Source organism: Centrocercus urophasianus, unplaced genomic scaffold, assembly GCF_019232065.1.
Source record: "Centrocercus urophasianus isolate 14NV4802_14NV808 unplaced genomic scaffold, USGS_Curo_1.0 seq_2, whole genome shotgun sequence".
Lineage (NCBI taxonomy): Eukaryota > Metazoa > Chordata > Aves > Galliformes > Phasianidae > Centrocercus > Centrocercus urophasianus.
Window position 1 is genome coordinate 14,446,688 of NW_024884755.1, and position 17,953 is coordinate 14,464,640.

The 17,953-nt window shown below is 45.3% G+C and overlaps 1 protein-coding gene across 3 annotated transcripts; it reads left to right on the top strand.

Annotated features, from left to right (window-relative positions):
- Nucleotides 1-1,905: 1,905 nt before the first annotated feature.
- On the top strand, nucleotides 1,906-17,210 carry KLHL36 (kelch like family member 36). Of its 3 annotated transcripts, none has more exons than XM_042821570.1 (5): nucleotides 1,906-1,973; nucleotides 2,438-2,516; nucleotides 6,666-7,739; nucleotides 8,566-8,723; nucleotides 13,728-17,210. In XM_042821570.1, exons 1-5 carry the CDS (start codon nucleotides 1,906-1,908, stop codon nucleotides 14,281-14,283), a joined length of 1,935 nt encoding a protein of 644 aa, XP_042677504.1. In that variant the 3' UTR covers nucleotides 14,284-17,210. The 3 variants fall into 3 exon arrangements, with proteins under 3 accessions (XP_042677504.1, XP_042677502.1, XP_042677503.1); XM_042821568.1 differs by having other exon boundaries at nucleotides 1,932-1,973; nucleotides 2,435-2,516; XM_042821569.1 differs by lacking the exon at nucleotides 1,906-1,973 and having other exon boundaries at nucleotides 2,278-2,516; nucleotides 13,728-14,310; nucleotides 15,575-17,210.
- The last annotated feature ends 743 nt before the right edge of the window (nucleotides 17,211-17,953 follow it).

Sequence of the window (17,953 nt, forward strand, 5' to 3'; positions counted from 1 at the left end):
GGAGGAGGAGGAGGAGGAGAAGGAAGGAAGGAGGAGCGCCGCGCAAGATGGAGCAGCGGCGGGGCCCCGAGCCGGGGCGGGCGCACGGCAGGTAGCCGAGCGGGAGGCACGGAGCGGCGCGGTGCGCAGGTAGGAGAGGGGCTGCCCGCCCGTGCCGAGGGATGCCGGCGGTGCCGCCGCGCTGTGCGGGATGCCGCAGCCGCCCCGGCGCGCTCCGGACCGCTCGGCACCGCGGTGAACGGGAGCCGGGCTCTGCCCGCTGCCGGCCGCTCGGGGGGACGGGGCCGCAGCGCTTCAGGTGCGGGCGGCGGGGCGGCTGCGAGCGGCTCTGCCCCATTCGGATGCGGAGATCTCCCCCTGCCGGGCTCCGCTTCCAGTGCTGGAAAGAAACCCGTGAGTCAGTCCGCTAAAGGGAGACGGCGATTTTGGGGCGCAGTGGTGAGGACTGACTGCACTGTGCACGCACAGACGGGTCCTTGGCGCAGCGCTCCTCGGCTTGGAATAGATCGCACCAGATGTTGAGGACCAGAGTCTTAAAAACCACTCCTTGCACGTCTCAGTGAGAATCCACCAAACCCGGGACGTTGGATTTTGCAATTTTAATAATAAAAGAGACCATTCCATGATAAAAGCATCCCATCTCTTTCAAATTGATTACAATTTTTTTACAGTTTTGGGGGATTATTTTTCTATTCGACACATTGTCTGTATAGTCTGTAAATGGAAAGCCTGAACCGTTTAGAAACCTCATTGCCACTCAGCATTTCCAGAGTCCTCAGGGAGGATCACCTGTGTTACCTGTGGGATGCATCACTGAATGCCACACAGTGTGAAGCCCCAATCCTGCCAGCAGTCTCCTCCATGCTCTGGAATGACGTGAGCTTTGCTATGGAGTCGGGGCCCCAAATGTGAGCTTATTGCTGCAGTGCATTGCTGTGATGAAGGTGATGTCATTGGGGACAGAGGAATCTTTGGGCAGGCAGCACAGGTGTAGCACACAGCATGCGGGTGCGTGGCACTCCATACAGTAGGCTCTGGATGATGCTATCACCACACATTAATAGGTCTGAATTTCTATTGATTTCCTTTTGGAACACATTTTCTATATATATATATATATATATTTAAAGTCTTTATGCTGACCATGAGTGCTCATAAAAAAATATGTTTTTTTCTTAGTCTGCATTCATCATCCATTGGCACTACTGCTATTTATACACGTCCCAGCTGACTGTCCTTGTCTCATCCTCAGCTCCCCGCGTTTCCTGGGGGACGGTGGGTGACCAAAATGGCATTTCCCATAGAAGGAGAAAAGCTCCATCTCTATCATCTCTGCTATGGCCCAGGAGCTGGAATGTTCCAATTGCATTCACTGGGTTGTATTCTACCCCTCGTATTCAATGCTTCCTCATAGGACCGACCCTTTCCCTTTGCTTCTTTGCCTTTAACACATTTTCACGGATTATTTTTTTTTTCCTTTTAACGCACGGAGGGGAAAATAACCCGCATTTCTGGCTTCAGCGAGCCCTGATACAGGAGTTTGGAGACTTCCACCTTCTGCACATGGCTCTTTTTTCCTGCTGGGCAGGAAGCCGTTGGTTGAACTGGATATCGTTTCCAACCCTAACGATGCGGGCAACGGCGCCGGCACTCCGAACATCCGCGTGTCCCGTGCGCCCGGCAGCACCGCCGGCATCCCGCACCGCCGGCACCGGGGCCGCGCTGACGCCTCCGCGGCCGGGCTGGATCCCGCCCCTGCAGCACCCCGCCGCCATTTGCTCGCAGCGCGGTCTCCCCGCCCGCTCCGGGGTTGGAGCAGCCGAAGCTCTGCCTCCTGCCCGTCCCACTCCCGGCCCCGGCCTGCCCGGAGCGCCCAGCACGGCGCCCGCGTTTGCTGGGCGAGCCATGGCCGCGCGGGGCGGCTGCGCGGCGGCCGGCGGAGCGGGTTTTCCCCGCGGGAGCGCCGAGCTCTGGTAATGACCTCCTTCTTCCTCCCCTTCCCCTCGGCCCGGCGAGCCGAGCTGGCCCCGCTGCTCTCCTCCCCTCTGCGGGCCGTGGGAGCGGGGAGGCGCGGCCGCTCCTCCCTGGGGCTCGTCCTGCCGCCGGTCCTTCGCGGTTCCTCGGGCCGGGGTCGGCGCTGCTGGGGCTGCCCCACCTGTGGGCGTCGGGGTCCGGAGCCCGGCCGTGTTCCCCAGGAAGGAGCGGTCCTTTCCCCGGGCAGCTGTAGCGGGGACGGGCGGTGCGGGTAAGCGCTGTGTCATCAGTATTTCGTGCACCGCTCTTCGGTTGTGTCCTATGGCGCCCAACTTGTTGACGCGATGAGCGTTGGCGAGAAAGGAAAGAAGACCCACCGCGAATGGATCATATCGGTGTATAACGTTGTTACGGCGCTTTGAGGTGCGCTGCTGACCGCTTCTTTCTGCCTTTGTTCCAGAAGCTCCGCGGCTCAGCCCGCCATGGAGAGCACCAGGCAGACCAGGATTTGCCGCCCGCACAAAATCAGCGAGTCCTCGAAGGTTGGTTTGTGTTCTGTGCCAATAAGTGAGGGGAATCTCCTTTCCATGCGCTACTGGGATGGAAAGCGAATGTTCTGAGCTGTTAGAAGGACGTGTGAGAGCAGCAGTGTGCCTGCACACAAGTCTTTGATTTCAGAAGCAAGTTGCTCTCTAATGGTTTTGTTTCGTTTTTTTAAAGAAAAAAAGCAGCAGCAGCGAATGAAGAGCTGCTCATCGTGACTCATAACTTAGAAAAGAAACCCACACCATCACAGCAGTGTTTGCTCTGCGCCAAAGCTTCACTCATTAAACGAGATTTATTTTGGGAATTTTACGTATTGATCCATCTCACCAAATCAAAGCTAGGATTACTTTTCAGATGTCACCTTCATTCTGTAGATGAGAGCCTTGATCCCACAGGCAGCTGTTCTGAGGAACTCAGGGTTTCCTTAGGTTTGCAAAGGTAATTGTTTTGGTATATGAGATCTCTGTCTGAAATAATCCATTGGCCCCAGTTGGGAATCTGCAGAAGGCCCTTTCAGGTGAGCTGAAGATGATGACCTCGGCTTTGCAAGCTGTTAACATAGCACTAATTACTGCGTTCACTTTGTTTCGTACCAGTGACATTTGGTTCTGGTGTGAGCACTGGGTGCTGCAGGCAATGAACCTTTCACTGCCAGCAATTGCTACAATTTCCAGTGCCCAGATCTGTGTTACCAAACTGGAATGAGACAGATCTCATGTCCCTCTGCCTCCCTCAAGAGTCCTGGTGCTGCTTTAACAGTCTGGAGGACGTTAATTACATCTTTGAATCCAAAAAGTTAACATTCTAAAAGCTATAATAACGAAAGATAAGGGATAAACAGAACAGATCTTTAAATGCATCCCTAGCAATGTCATCTTCTCCTGGGTGCTGGACCTGCCTGCCATTTTCGTGGTTTATTCTGAACGTACCAATGATTCATCTTATTAAAAATGAATTAAGTTGACAGCATTGTTTTGTTTTCTTGTTTAGACAGCAGCTGTCACTCTGTTGAACTTGGTGGTATGGATGATGCTGAAGCTGTCCTGGGGTGTATATATAATATAATATATAATAGCTTGCGAAAGCTGCTTGTATTTATCATAAAATTTGTCTTGCTTTAGAAAAGTGCAGCTATCAGCTTCTGTCATTTGCTCACTGTACGAATGGAAGTGTGAAGCAGCTGCAGTGTGGTAATACATTCCAAGTCCCTCCAGAGCCACACACAATTTTTATGCTTGCTTTCTGAAGTAGCAGCAGTTCCACACAGCAGCATGGGTTTGAGCAGTACAGGTTGTGCTGTGTGTTTGTGGTCAGGATTATTGCTGCTGACTGCACAGCTGGTTAAGTCAGTAGGAATCTCTGGCAACTCCTGCAGCCTGGTGTAATCTCGTTATGCACAATGGTGCCATTAGGGAATATCAGAGAAATGATCAGCCACTTACAAAGACTTATAAAAACATACAGCTATGCTTTGGGTTTAATCCGATAACTTTATCCTGTGAGTCAGACTCAGAGCAGGGCGATGTTTATTGTCTCTTGTCCTCTGTCCTTCACCATAGCTGCTGCAAATGTATGGTCTGTCCTTTACTGCTTTTATTCTTCTTCCCACCTCCTCCGCTCCCTGAACTCTGCTTGAGCATCTTCATTTCTCAAGATAAGGAACACGAAGATGAAACTTTCTAAAGCTTAAAACCTGTGTATTTTCTTCTGGTGCCACTCTCGGGCAGTGTTACTGTTCCCTCAAAGTTACCATCTTCAGTTCAGAGAATATGATGAGGCAGAGTGTGAGAAAACTGAAGAGTTTAGGCCCAGAAAACTTAGAGTTATTGAAACCCCATCACTTGGGTTGGTTTAACTCTGTGTGTTTGTGTGTAGAAAGTTACCCCAACAGAAGCTTTGTGGGAGCTTAGCCACCATTATTTAGACAAGAATATAAGCAAAACCCAAGGGAGACCAGTTGGCTGTCACTGAGACATCTGGTAAAAGTCCCTTTAGTCGAAGTCTAAATAGAGAAGCAGACAGAGGTCTGGATGTACTGCACTTCCCTCTGCCCCGAGTGTCAACAATGACAGTGTGATTATGGAGAAACCCTCAAGTTTTGACATTTGGTGGGGATGTGAAAAGCAAATTCCTATGTAAAAGTTAAATACTGTGGGTTGGTTTGTTTGGATCAGCTTCGAGGCGAGAAAGTTGAAGCTCTCAGGGAGCAGTCATGGCCCTCGCAGGTTCTTGCTGAGGCTGCCAGGTGTATGTGGAGGGCTGTTCATACACTCTGGACCTGAATTTGAAAGTAAATGACCAGGGTCAATTTTACCACAGATGCCTGCTTCTGGGTATGTCGTGTTAGGGAAGCAAGCTTGCTGTTTAGCTTGGAAATGCTGCTGCACAGCTGAACAATCTCTATTGCAACACATTTGGTTATTAATTTGGGTTTAATCTTTGGCAGCCTGCCTGCTGCTGTTCCACAGCTGCTAAAAGGCAGACGTAGGAGGTCAGGCTCCCAAAATTGGCATTAACTTTGGACGATTGGCTGCCATCGTGTCTGGACAGTGGTGAGCTATGCATGTTAATCCTGCTTATCGTGTAATTTGGTAATCATCCTTTAGTACATACAAGACTGAGTATCTAGAGTAAGGTTTGAGCACAGGGGAAAGAACTTGGCCCTTGGGCTTGAACTTTTCTCATCCAGGTGGGTAGAGAAGTTGTTCCATTGCAATTGTCCCACATTAATGGCTTGGCCTAATGGAAATAATCATGTGATTTCTGCTTAGGATCAGGGAATGCCAAGGATATTTAGGATTTGCAGAGCAGAAAGTGAGAATCCGTAGCCTAGGAATGGAAAGGCTGAATGCCTGGGCAGCTTGAAGAGACCTCAGTCCATGTGTGACCACTTCCAATGCAGATAAAGGCTGAGGCACCTTTCCAAGGTGTCATTTCTATGAATGCAGGCTGAAGAACTGGGCAAGATCCAGCCTTACAGCCAGTGCTGTTTAGAACTCATGTAGGTACAGTGTAAAGACGTGCTTCCTTTCTACCTCCTTTCATTTATTTAACATGTTCTCAAACCATCTGTTTTGGAATTGGTAATTAAAGCTGTGAATTTGCTTTTAATTTAACCTGGCTTTTATTAAGAGAGCTCATAAGGTAACTGACTGTACCATAAGGCATTCTGCTCCTTTGCAAGAAAGAGCCCCAGAGTGGTGTCACTCGATACAGCTCTTTCTGCAGCTGTTAGGCAGGGCATGCAAGGGGTGACAAAATAACTCTGATTTGGTTCTTCTTAAGACTGGTGAGCATGTGAGAAGGAAGGGAACACAGGTTGCCTCCAAAGCTCTGAGGCAGGTACAGAGCGGTGGGAAGAATGCCTGGGGGCAGAACATTCCCAGAAGGGCACTTAACAGAGGGCGTTTTCCACTTTCTTTAAAAGAGAAATATTTAGCCTTGTTCATTACAACAAAAGCTACCTGGCTTCTGGAAGCATGTAGTAGTCTTATGGGAGTAAGTTATTCATGTGTGCATCTTTGTACATAAATAAACAGCTATTCAAAAATGCAGCGTGTGTGTCTGGGATAATAAGGAAATAGAGGAATTTTACCCTAACAAGCTTACCAGTGCACAGTGCTGACAAGGCTTGGGAGGGGGCAGCTGTCAAGCAAGCACTAACCCAAACCATGCAGGGGTTGAGTGAAAATTTGGCATACTGCTGTATGCGTGTCTTCTTTAGGCAGTAGCTTAGTTGTGAAGAGCTCTGTAAGAAGTCGTTTGGGGGACAGGAAAGAAAGGAAATGTCAGCATCGTATCTTGAAGACAATGAGTGGAAGAGTTTCAGAAAATTGTGCCCTTGTAAATCATCAGGGAGGCTGTTTGGATGCAGCACTGTGGAGGAAGTAGGAGTGAATTATAACTGAAATGGATAGCAGGAAGCGGGCAGAGCCTGCATAGGCCATTCCAAGTGAGGAGAGGCACCTGGGCTTATCGTGTGCTGGGTGCCAACAGTTTCAAACCAGAATTTGCTATCAATGTACAACAGAAGTCACTTTTTCTTATGTGTAAATACATCTAATGGGAAAATGCTTGGTGAATGCTGAAATTCTTCTTGCTGAGGATAACACACCTGAGACTATGTGTAGTTTTTTTGATTCCAGGTGTACAGATGGGATGACCACTCTAGTCTGGTTCTTCAGAGTCTGAACGAACAGAGGCACCGAGGGCTCTTCTGTGATATTGTCCTCGTTGTGGATGAGCAGAGAGTCCCTGCCCATCGGAACCTCCTGGCTGTTTGCAGCGACTACTTCAACTCTATGTTCACCATTGGTATGAGAGAAGCTCATCAAAAAGAAGTTGAACTTTTTGGAGCCTCTTACATTGGTCTCAAGGCTGTGGTGGACTTTCTTTACGGAAGTGAGCTGTCCTTGGATGGAGGCAATATTGATTACGTGCTCGAAACAGCTCACCTGCTGCAGATCTGGAAGGTTGTGGACTTCTGTTGTGAGTATCTCGAGAATGAAGTCAGCGAGGAGAACTATTTGTACCTGCAGGAGCTGGCCTCTATCTACAACCTGAAGCGCCTCGACTCCTACATTGATTCTTTCATCCTGCAGAACTTTGGCACGCTGTCTTTCACTCCAGACTTCCTGCAGAACGTTTCTTTGCAGAAGCTGTGCCAGTATCTGGACAGCAGCAATGTGCAGCAGGAGTGCGAGCATGATTTGCTGCAGGCTGCCTTGCAGTGGCTTACCCAGTACCCAGAAAGGGAGAACGAGGCTTACCAGGTTCTGGATAACATTCACTTTCCCTTGATACCTAAAAGCGATCTCCTCCATCGAGTCAAGCCTGCTGTGTGCTCCCTTCTCCCCAAAGAAGCAAACTGTGAGGGCTTCATAGAAGAAGCAGTAAACTACCATAACAACGTCACTGCTCAGCCAGTGCTGCAAAACAAGCGGACAGCCCTGCGGACCTGCGAGGAAAGGCTCCTCTTTGTTGGGGGGGAGGTTTCCGAACGGTGCCTGGAACTGAGTGATGATACTTGTTTCTTGGATGTCAGAAAGGGGCAGTGGGTAGCAGAGACCCCTCTGCCAGCCAGACGAAGTCACCACTGTGTTGCAGTGCTGGGAGGTTTCATCTTCATAGCCGGAGGCAGCTTTTCAAGAGACAACGGAGGGGATGCGGCTTCAAATCTCCTATATAGGTATGATCCCCGCTGTAACCAGTGGATAAAGGTGAGGCTTAAGCTGTATTATTTCTCTGTATGATGTTCTTAATGTTCAGAGTGTTTTCATCTTTTTGGTGGAAGGAAAGGACGTGTTAAAATAGCTAATGTGCCAACCCTTGGAAATGGAAAAAGAATGAGTTATTTTAGCGGAATCTTTGGTGGGAATGTTTAAATTCTGCCCTGAACTCTTGAGCTGCATGCATATTTTCAACTTCACTTGGGATCTGGGTATCTAAGCAGTAGAATTCCTGGACAATATCCACCTGCAACTCTTTAGGTAACCTGTGGGAACAACGCTAAAATAGACCTAGATGTGACTGCACAGCTCTTCTGTTCTGAGCAGTAGCACATGTAACTAAACAAGAGATGGGTCCGATGCAAAGGGAAAACATCTCTGATATTTGCCAGACGTTTCTGTGCTGCTTTGGAGTGACTTATTCACTTACAGTCCTGCCATAAAACCCTGAAACCAGTGCAGTATCTGTAAAACGTGATATTGTTCCTACGTTTTGAAGCAATCATCCTGTGAGGTTCAGTTGGGTTTTTTGGAGTGCTTCCAATGTACACCGCTTGCAGAGTTTGGGCAGGTCATCCATGTAAAACTGAAACGTTCACAGAGTGAGCTCAGGTGCTTCCTGCTGTCTCCTGTTTTGTGAATAAGTGCAATGTACCGTGCTCCTGCAGGAAGAACCACAAGTGTTTTATGAATGTAATGGATAAAAAGTGGTAGCTTCTCAAATAAAAGGGAAGAAGCAATTATCCTCAGGCAGGAATGTACACCGTCAGCTTGCTTACCAGGTGTTTGAAGATGTCAACATGTTATTTCTTGGCAGGTTGCCTCCATGAGACAACGTCGTGTGGATTTCTACCTGGGAGCTATAACTGACATGCTGGTAGCTGTTGGTGGCAGGAACGAAAATGGGGCTCTTTCTTCAGTGGAGACCTATAGTCCTCAGAAGGATTCGTGGTCCTATATAGCAGGCTTGCCAAGGTGACGGAGATATTTGGAAGGTTGTCCTGTGTTTGAAGGATAGAGGGAGCTTACATGATGAATGGCTATCCTTAGAAGGGAAGCAAGGGGCAATATGACCAGCATGTTATTGCAAGTAACAAACTCTATCAGCATGTGTTATTTGAGCAACCATCTCTTCCAAGCAATGTGTGCTTTCAATTTCTGTCCTGCGGAACATCTGAAGGACAGAAGAGATCTTGTGATTTTGCTCTAGTGTTCTTGAAATGTTTTTCCCAAGAGTCCCAAGGTCTCTTGGAGTTGAGTTTCAGAAGGCACTGATTAGATGTTGGCTGAAGCCTTTTATAGTTTATTTGGCCTTGCTTTGTCACTTCGGAGTGGTGGTTGTCCTGTCAGATGTTTCTCTCTGGCTGCTTAGATTGGCTGTTGCAAATGAACCACATTTACCTATATTTCAAATACCAGATAACTCTGGCAGATGTGACCCTTCCCCCATGTGTGCAGAGTTACAAACTTAGCTGGTTTGCTTTTGGAAGGCTTTAGTAGTGCAACTCTTACTGTAAGTAACACCAGTTCAGGATATTGAATTGTTTGTGTGATAGAATAGTGTTTCATTTGCAAACAGCTACTGAGGTTTTGTAGTATTTCAGTCATCAAAGTTATAGGGGTGTTGGCTGTATGGATGGCATTTTTGTGATGTCTGCAACCTGCAGTGCCTGCTTTCTTAGAATCACTTAGAATCATTTGGATTCGGAGTTCATTTTTTTCCCCTATTCCCCTTGTTGCAGAGCAATTGGCAGCCACTGGAGGCACAGAAGCCTGCTGCCCAGTTCTGTTTTGGGCAGGTGCTGCAAAGCAAGTCTGATCCAAGCTAACAGTTGGGCTTGAGTGCTTTTAGGAAGCAGGATGCTTTCTCTGTTTCCTTCTGCTCACACAGGCAGGTCTAGCAGTTGAGACTAAGCACCACAGCCTTTCCTGAGAGGCTTCACGTGAGGAAAGCCTTCTAGTAATTGGGATGACCTGTGAGATCGCAGTAACACCTCATAGAAATTGTAGCACAGCTTTTTTTTGTAACATTTTTGATGAAATGTGGACATGACCTGAATGCACTTTATGTTGCTGGAAAAACACTTTGTAACAGACCTGGGTATGTTTTTCGCAGCATTTAGATGGTCGGAGGGAAGCTTGCATGGCTGGCTTAAGGCAAGCAGGCTGTCTGAAAAGAGGCAGTCCACGTGTTCCTACCAGTACCTCTGTGTTGGCTTTGAGAATTTTGCAGCTGCAGCATTTAAAAGTGAACTTTGGTTTGGGGAGGTTTTCTTGGTTTTGGTGGTGTTGTTGTTTTTTATTAGATTGCCTAAGCAAAAGTTCCCCTCATGGGAGACATCCCACTTATGTTGATTTAGCTGGTTGATAAACTGCTGTAGTACTGCAAATATTTTAAGTTATTGCTGCGTCCCAAAGTTGTTCTGTGCTTTCTCCTGCCTGCTCTGTCCTGTTCCTTCATGCAGGTTGCAGAAAGGAAAGTCAGGATAGAAGTGAATAACATTTCTTAATGGAGGGACAAAAATATTGCTGGAGCTCGAGGAGAGGTGTGACTGGCAGTAGACTGGCTGCAGGAAGGGTTCTGGGCAGTCCTTTGCTGATGTGCTTCAGATGTGTTTGCTGGCAGCGCTGGAGGGATGAAAGGCTTGTCTCTGCACAGCCTTTTGTTTCCTGTGTTCTTCTGTCATCTTCTCTTTGAAGAAAAAATCTGCAGGTTTTTGTCCTCTTAGGCACATGGCCAGCAGAAGCAGGCGCCCTGCCCATGGCTCTGGTGCTGTCTCTGTCTGCTCTCAGAAGAGGAATTGTCTTCCAGGCAGTTGCTGGAGGGAAGTGTTAAATCGTTCTAGGGTACTGGCTTACATAATTTGCTTTGAGCTGTGTGACGTTGGACTCTCATAAGATATATTTGTCAAAGGTTCTACTCTGAACATACATAAAATGCAGGTGTTTTGTTTGTCTTTGTGATTATTTTTTCTTCTTGGAAGGGTCATAGCTTGCCATGGCAGAGGTTGCATCCTTGGTACACAGGACTCCATTTCCAAGTTCTACATCCACGTTACTGTGTGCAGGAACTGCAATGCTTCTCTAAGGAAGACCTTTCCAGGCTCTTTTTTGCTTCATGTTCCTCCCCACCCCCTTCCCATCCCAACATGGTCAAAACGTTGTTTTCCCTCACCACGTCCTTGGAAGGAGCAAAATTGTTTTGACTGAAGTAGTGCTGTCTTCTGGAGAAGAAAGCACAGCATCTTGAGGCAGGTGCTTGACATAGGAAGCATTAGCCACGCTAAATGATGGACCTTGCCCAAGTCTGCTACAAGTGAGACCTAAATCTGTTCCAAGGGAACGTTGCCTGAATCTCATTAGGGTCTTGAGCTTTCCCATTCGTAGGAGAGGTCTCTTATCTTTTTATGCACTTTCCCAAGCTCTTTGGAAGCAGTTGCTGACATAGTTTCTAGCCCACGAGGGAACGGCGGTGACTGACGAGTTTGGCAGAGCAGAGGTTTGTGCAACGTGTTCTCATTTTGAGTAGACTTTGAAAAAGTCTGCTGTAGACATCAGTGTAATTAATTGAGTGGCTCCAGGTTAAACTTTGGCAGAACAACTGAAAGCAGTTGTGTGAGGAAATGTGTTGGAACAGGTTAATAAATGTTGGTGTCTGTTCTACTAGTCGTGTCGTGAATAATCTTGCATGGTTGCAACAGGTGGACATCAAGATTCTGAGCAACCACAGCTCGCCAGGGCTTTGCTTGGAGTAGGGGATTCCCAAAGCTGTATCAACTTAGGCCAAGTGCGTGGGGTTTCTTCTGCCTAAGAACATAAATTGTAGATAGTGCTCACCAAATGGTGTTACTGTGACAGAAGCTGTAATTTTTGCAGCGTTATGTCTGGGAAAGATTCAAAATTGGCAGTTGGCTCTAATAGATGTTCTGAATTGAAACTTCTTTCTCCTTAACGCCTTTATCTTTTTTCTGGCCACTCTTATAGATGGTGCTGCCAAAACACTCACTGCTTTCTGTCAGGGGATGTCTGGACCCATGGCATTGAAGTGTCCTGTTGTGCTGCACGCTTAGAAATACTGCTGTTGAAACCACATGGCTTCTAGAAAGGATTCTTACTGATTGTTCTCAATTTGTGCATTAGGTTTCATGCAGTTTCTATTAATGTAAAGCTGTGTGTGTACAACTTTGAATGATCTTTTCATACGTCAGGCAAAGTGAAAACACCTCTAAGCTATTTCAACAGTACTATTTCCCTGTACTGGAAAATAGCAAGTTGATGGCCAATTTTATGCTTCAGATATGATAGCCTTTTCCAAATTACTCTTGTAACTATTGCAGTTCACTGGACGTTGCCTGATGGAGGCAAAAAGGAAAGCAGAAGTGCTTTTTTTGTAGCTGTCTATGCTAGACTGCCTTCATGTGCTTGAGAGTGGAGTATGCCTGTTTCTTATTTGCATAGAATTCCTCTTACTTAGTACTGTAGGAGAATATTCATCCTACTTCTCTAAATATCACTGGTTATTTTCTTAACTTCTGTTTTTTTTCCCAAACATTGTCCATCCTTACTTCCTAGATACTCTACCTTTTAAGACCCATCTGTGTGTATATAGAGAAGCATCTGCAGCAACCTGATTCAATGCCACTGGAGGCTTACGCTGCCAGTTCTTGTCCCTAACAGACCAACACAAGGTAGAGATGCATCTAATCTACATTGCACCTGCCACAGCATTTCTGGCAGGTGCAAAAGCAGGAACGTGTGTGCGCAGGGAATTTTGTGTCAAATAGACATACCAAGCATGAGTGCTATTCTCCCAGAGTTGGGCAGATCGTGAGCTGTGGCATTTTTGAGTTGTCTTTTTGCATAACACCTTAGTCCTGTCCTTTTTTTCTGGGTGGCTAACAGGCAGTATCATTCTGAAGCATCAGCCCTTGTTAGCTGCAGCATCTGTCCTGGCCACTCAGCATTCTTAGGTCAAGCATGTCAACGATTGTTCTGTTTCTTGAAGTAGGAGCTTACTAATATGTCTGATTCAGACACTGGTCAGGGATCAGAAGTTTTGGTAGACATATAGAATAATAAGCTTCTTGTAGCTGTTCTCCAAAGTATCATGCTTTCAGGGTAAATGTGGGCTTTCTTTCTATTGCACCTATTCTCCTGGCATAACAGCACTTGGCATTTATGTGTGGAAGAAGTTAGTGTAGCTGAGACAAACTCTTACATTACAAAATAAAAACACCTTCAGGTTCTATCCACACTGAATTTTAAGCGTGTTGAGGCACAGTTCAAAAGCATTCCTGGCTAAAGTAATGCTAACATAAGTTTGTCTGCTATAGAGGTTGAGTTGTTGAGACCATGACTACAAAGGATGGTAGCAGAGGCTCATGAGCACAGGGTGAAGTATACATTGTTCTGCAGCCTTGGGACTGTTAAATTGTTTGGGCTCTTCTTATCAATTTTGCCATGGCTGGTACTGCAGCTACTTCTTTCGGAAAGAAAAGAGAGAAAAAAGGCACGTGCAGGAAGGGTATGTTCAAGGAAGCCAAGGCTGTCCCTCACTTAGCATTCCTCTTCTAAGAGCTCAAAAGGGTTTGGTTAGAAATATCTGAGTGTGAAGTTAAGAAAAGCCTCAAGAATTGATTTTGCAGCAGCTTTATTACAGCTGATCAAAGAGGTTTTCTCTGTGCCCTGTGGAAACAGCATGTCTGAAGTTGGTTTCCATCATCTTGTTTCGTCTTACTTGAAAGGTGGTCTGTGATTGAAGCTTGTTGCCTTGTGTTGGGGCGACAAAAGAAGTTATCACCTGCTTAGCAGAAGTGGTAGAGCAGCAGGTAGATAGCTCGGGTATCATGCCCATAAATAAAAGGAATTCTGTCTTTAGTTACTGCCTGTTTTCTTCAGCGCTGCTTCTCGTTGAATGCTTGTGCATTTTGCTAAAATCCTTAAGTACTAAGTTGGGTTGTTTCTGTTTGCCTGTCCTAGGTTTACTTACGGCCACGCTGGAACAGTCTACAAGGAATTTGTGTACATTTCAGGTGGCCACGATTACCAAATCGGCCCGTACCGAAAAAACCTGCTGTGCTACGACTACCGCACGGATGTCTGGGAGGAGAAGAGACCAATGATCACTGCCAGGGGGTGGCACAGCATGTGCACCTTACAGGACAATATCTATTCTATTGGTGGCAGCGATGACAACATAGAAACCATGGCTCGTTTTGACATTCTGAGCGTGGAGTCGTACAGCCCTCAATGTAACCAGTGGACCAGAGTTGCTCCTCTGCTGCAAGCTAACAGTGAGTCAGGGGTGGCTGTCTGGGAAGGCAAAATTTATATACTTGGAGGCTACAGCTGGGAAGAAACGGTCTTCTCCAAAACAGTCCAAGTTTATGATAAGGAGAAAAATAAGTGGTACAAAGGAACTGATTTACCCAAAGCGATTGCTGGTGTGTCTGCATGCGTCTGTGCACTGAAACCCAAAACAGAGGACAAAAAGAAAAAGACAAAAACAAAAAAACATCAGGATCGGGGAAGATGACTGCTTCTGGATAACCACCCTTTAATGGTGGGCTCCCAAGGACCCTTGTATTTATCATTTCTTTCTAACCTTGATTCTTTATTTTTCTTTTTAAATAGGGGGAAAAGGTATCTTCTGAAGCCTCACAAACGTACAGTGAATGTGTTTTTTGGATTAAGCTCACATTTAAGGTCAAAAGCAAGAAAAAAAACCACCCCAAAATCTCTTTTACTTTGTAAGGGGTGATATGGCAAGAGAGGTTATGCTCATCTCCTGAATGTTGAGGATTAATTTTTGTCACCTGTGGTTTTTGGCATTCTCACACATATTCTGTTATGCTGACATTTTAAAAATAAGGTTGAATCTTTGGCTGGGATTATAATGACAAAGGTGAGAGGCGGAGTAGAAAATGATGAGCTTGAAGTTACAGAGCAATTCAAAGGAGCTCAGAAGCTAAGAAGAAAATGAAATGGGTCTTCAATGTTGTAAATCTTGGGGGTTTTTTATTATTTCTTTCAGTGACATTAGATTCCATTTACAGTACATTTTTGAGTTTTCAGTATCAGATTTCTGGAACACTCGAGCATTCAAAGAAAGTATTTCTTTAGGTGAATGCAGGTCAGATCAGCTTGAACAGCAACTAACTCCACTGTAGTCTTTAGATTAAGAAGGCCTTATTGTGTGGTCAAAGAATAGATTTGGGGCTTGGATTGATAGTGTTGTGAACTTTGAAATCTGGGGAAGGTGATAAGAATTTTGCACGCCTTGTTGCAACATTTTCCCTATTTAGATATGAGAGCTCGTTTTTCTTAGGCTTTAAAACATGCCCTGCAGTGAGGAAAAAAAACTGTTAAAGTAGTAGAAAAAATATTTGAGGATTTGGATGGAAACTGCTGTGTTTTTACTGAGCTTTAAAGCAGTTGGGATTGGAAGAGTTCACCATGAGTTTGGGGATTCTTGAGTAGCGTTCCAAGGAGTGGGGAAATGACAGAAGGATTCTGTAGGTGAGCACAGAGCAGGAGTGTGTCCTTCCCCAGCCCTGCCAGCCTGTATGAGCTGGGATTTGCTTCCTTTGAATGGAGCTCGCAGTGGTCACGGCCAGTAGCCAGTGTGAGCAGGGGCCAGATTTGCCTTCTGACAAAGAGCAGACCAACCAGGATGATGAATTTTGGGGTTTGGTAATCCTGTGAGATCAATAATCAAGAGAAACTTGATTATTTTTTTTACCTTAGCTGTCAGCTCATGCTTTCCTTGTCTTTCAAATTCAAACTGGCTTTTCCTGAGAATTGCCTTTTCTGTTTGGTTTTGTCAGGATTCCAAGCCACATTTCATCAAGCTTGCAGAAGAACACCTTCCCCAGCGAGGCAGGTCCCATAGGAAGAAACCTAAAATACTCTCAGGACTGCATTTGGGATCTGGACAGTAGGACCAAACTGAAAATTGTCTGTTAGATCCTCTGTCTCACGCTGTTCTCTGCCTACCAAGTGAAGAGATTTCTGACCCAAGTGTTAGTTCACCCTCTACAAACACAGCTGATTGTGCTGTAGATAATAAAATTCCCCGACTGTCTGGCCGGCTTTCAGGCATTCACCCTGGGGCATTTTACAAACGCACCTCTGATTTGCAAGGAGTCGATCACCAGCAATCTGATACAACCACTTCAGTTATTGTTATAATGCCAGGCCGCAGATTAACATTTCTCCTTCCCAGAAAAGTAAGTTTTTAGAAACTTTTTACAAACTTTTATACTTTTTATAACGCATTTTGCTAACTCAGTCTTGTTTGCCATGTAATATATGAGTAGGGGAACTACTGCTCTGTAATTGTGGCTGCCGTCGAGAACTCCTAATTGGACGGCTCTTTTAGTCTTTGTGTAGTCGGTTGGGATGTGATGCAGCTGTCAGAGCAGCATTTACATTCCCAGCATTGTCAGGCAGTCAGCTATAATTGTAACCATTGTGTGGCCGCTCCACTGATAGTCCAGCTCACCAGACATGTTAATAAACACATTTTCTTTTCAGCCATTGGGGATCTGCTGAGTGGTTTTGGTTTAAAATTCTGCTGGGGAAGTATTGATTCTAGTTTTTGTTTGTTTGTTTGTTTTCCTCCTCTCTTCCCCTTTCACATCATTCCTGTGCACCATAACCACGTATTTCAGATTTGCCTTTTTCTTTCCATACAGTGTACATAGAGGTGATGTCCTGCTAATATCCTGCTTAACTCCCTGTTTTTTTTCATGGGATTTCTGTTGGTTGCTTTTGTTGGGTGGTTTTGGTTAGTTGGTTGGGCTTTGAGTTGTTTTGTTTTTTTTTTTTTTAGCAACTATTTACCTCATTAATTGGAAAACACTAAGAAAACATTTTTGCACTCAATGTCATTTGAAGCTCTTGTAATTTAGAGAGCTCTTAGTTATATTACAAGAACTTCTTTGCATTGAAAGATGTACTTCTGAAGGAACTTCTGGAGTGCAAGGAAGTGACCGGTGTCTTCTTAGGTGCTCAAAAATGATTGAGGAAAACTAGCTTAAATGACTTCTTGGAAACTCCTTGAGGTTTTGTTTTTCTTATTTGTTTAAAAGAAAAAAACCCAAAGTAGTTAATCTCATTTGCATTAATGAATTTGTTCTAAAGCCTTTGTACACTGCATGAGGTAATCATTTTTTGAAATTCTAAAACTAATTAAAATTTGGTTATGACAAACATTAATGAGTTGTGAGGCTTTTTTTTTTATATATATCTGAGATCCTAGCTATGTTGACTGAGAGCTACTTAACTTTAGGGGACATTTTCATGTGTAAGTACAGAAGAAATATCAAGGCCTTGCTTTGTTTTTGTTAATGGGTTGCCTGTTCCTATATTTCCTCTGCCCTCCCACCCATTTAATTGTGTTTGTGTAATACATTAATGTCTGGAAAAAAAAAATAAACCCAGCTTAGAATATTGTATTCATAACTGTCTGACCTGTGGATTGTTTTAACTGTTCTTTTCCTTATTGACAACTTGGAAACAAGTGCATTTGTAAATATTTGAGCAATTATTTTAGGTGGCATTGGTAATGATGGAAACATTTCAGCAGGCAGGAGCTAAATATAACAGTTGGAAGTAGAAATGTAAATTCCTTGGCTAATCCACCTTTTCTGCATCCAAACCAGGCAGTCAGAAATTACTTTTTGCATCTTTTGCAATGCTTACAAAAACCCAATCCATTTTATGGTGCTTTCAAAGATTAGTGTTCAATGGGGATTAGGTCAACACGTTTAGGACTTCGTAACACAATTGCATAGGCAGAATATAACCTCGGTTCTCATCAAAGCTTTACTTTTCCTGGTCCATTTATCCTCTTTTCAAACTAAACAAAGGCTATAAATGAGTGTATCTGATACTACCAGAGGTCACTGGGGTATCCTACCTGTTGTTGCTGTAAATTTCGTCACCATTTGCACCTGCCAGACCCAGGGCAGTCTGCAGTGCTAAAAGCAGAGCCTGGCAGGGTGTCCCTTCGCTGTGGATGCTGTGTGCCTGGACTTGGCTCAGCATCACTGGGGAAGTGATAGGAGCCTGTTAACTAAGAGCATATCCTGCTTCACAGTAACTTCTGGTCCTGAGTGCTGATCTGCTTTGTGAAATCGGTGCGCTGCAATTTTGAATGAAATGAAATGAAATGAAATGAAATGAAATGAAATGAAATGAAA

Bases quoted from the DNA above. Each gene is read 5' to 3' on its own strand.
- KLHL36 (XM_042821570.1), top strand. From the start codon at position 1,906: ATGGCCGCGCGGGGCGGCTGCGCGGCGGCCGGCGGAGCGGGTTTTCCC. The intron at 1,974-2,437 runs GTAATGACCTCC...TTGTTCCAGAAG, and splicing joins CGCGGGAGCGCCGAGCTCTG to CTCCGCGGCTCAGCCCGCCA. The intron at 8,724-13,727 runs GTGACGGAGATA...TGCCTGTCCTAG, and splicing joins TATATAGCAGGCTTGCCAAG to GTTTACTTACGGCCACGCTG.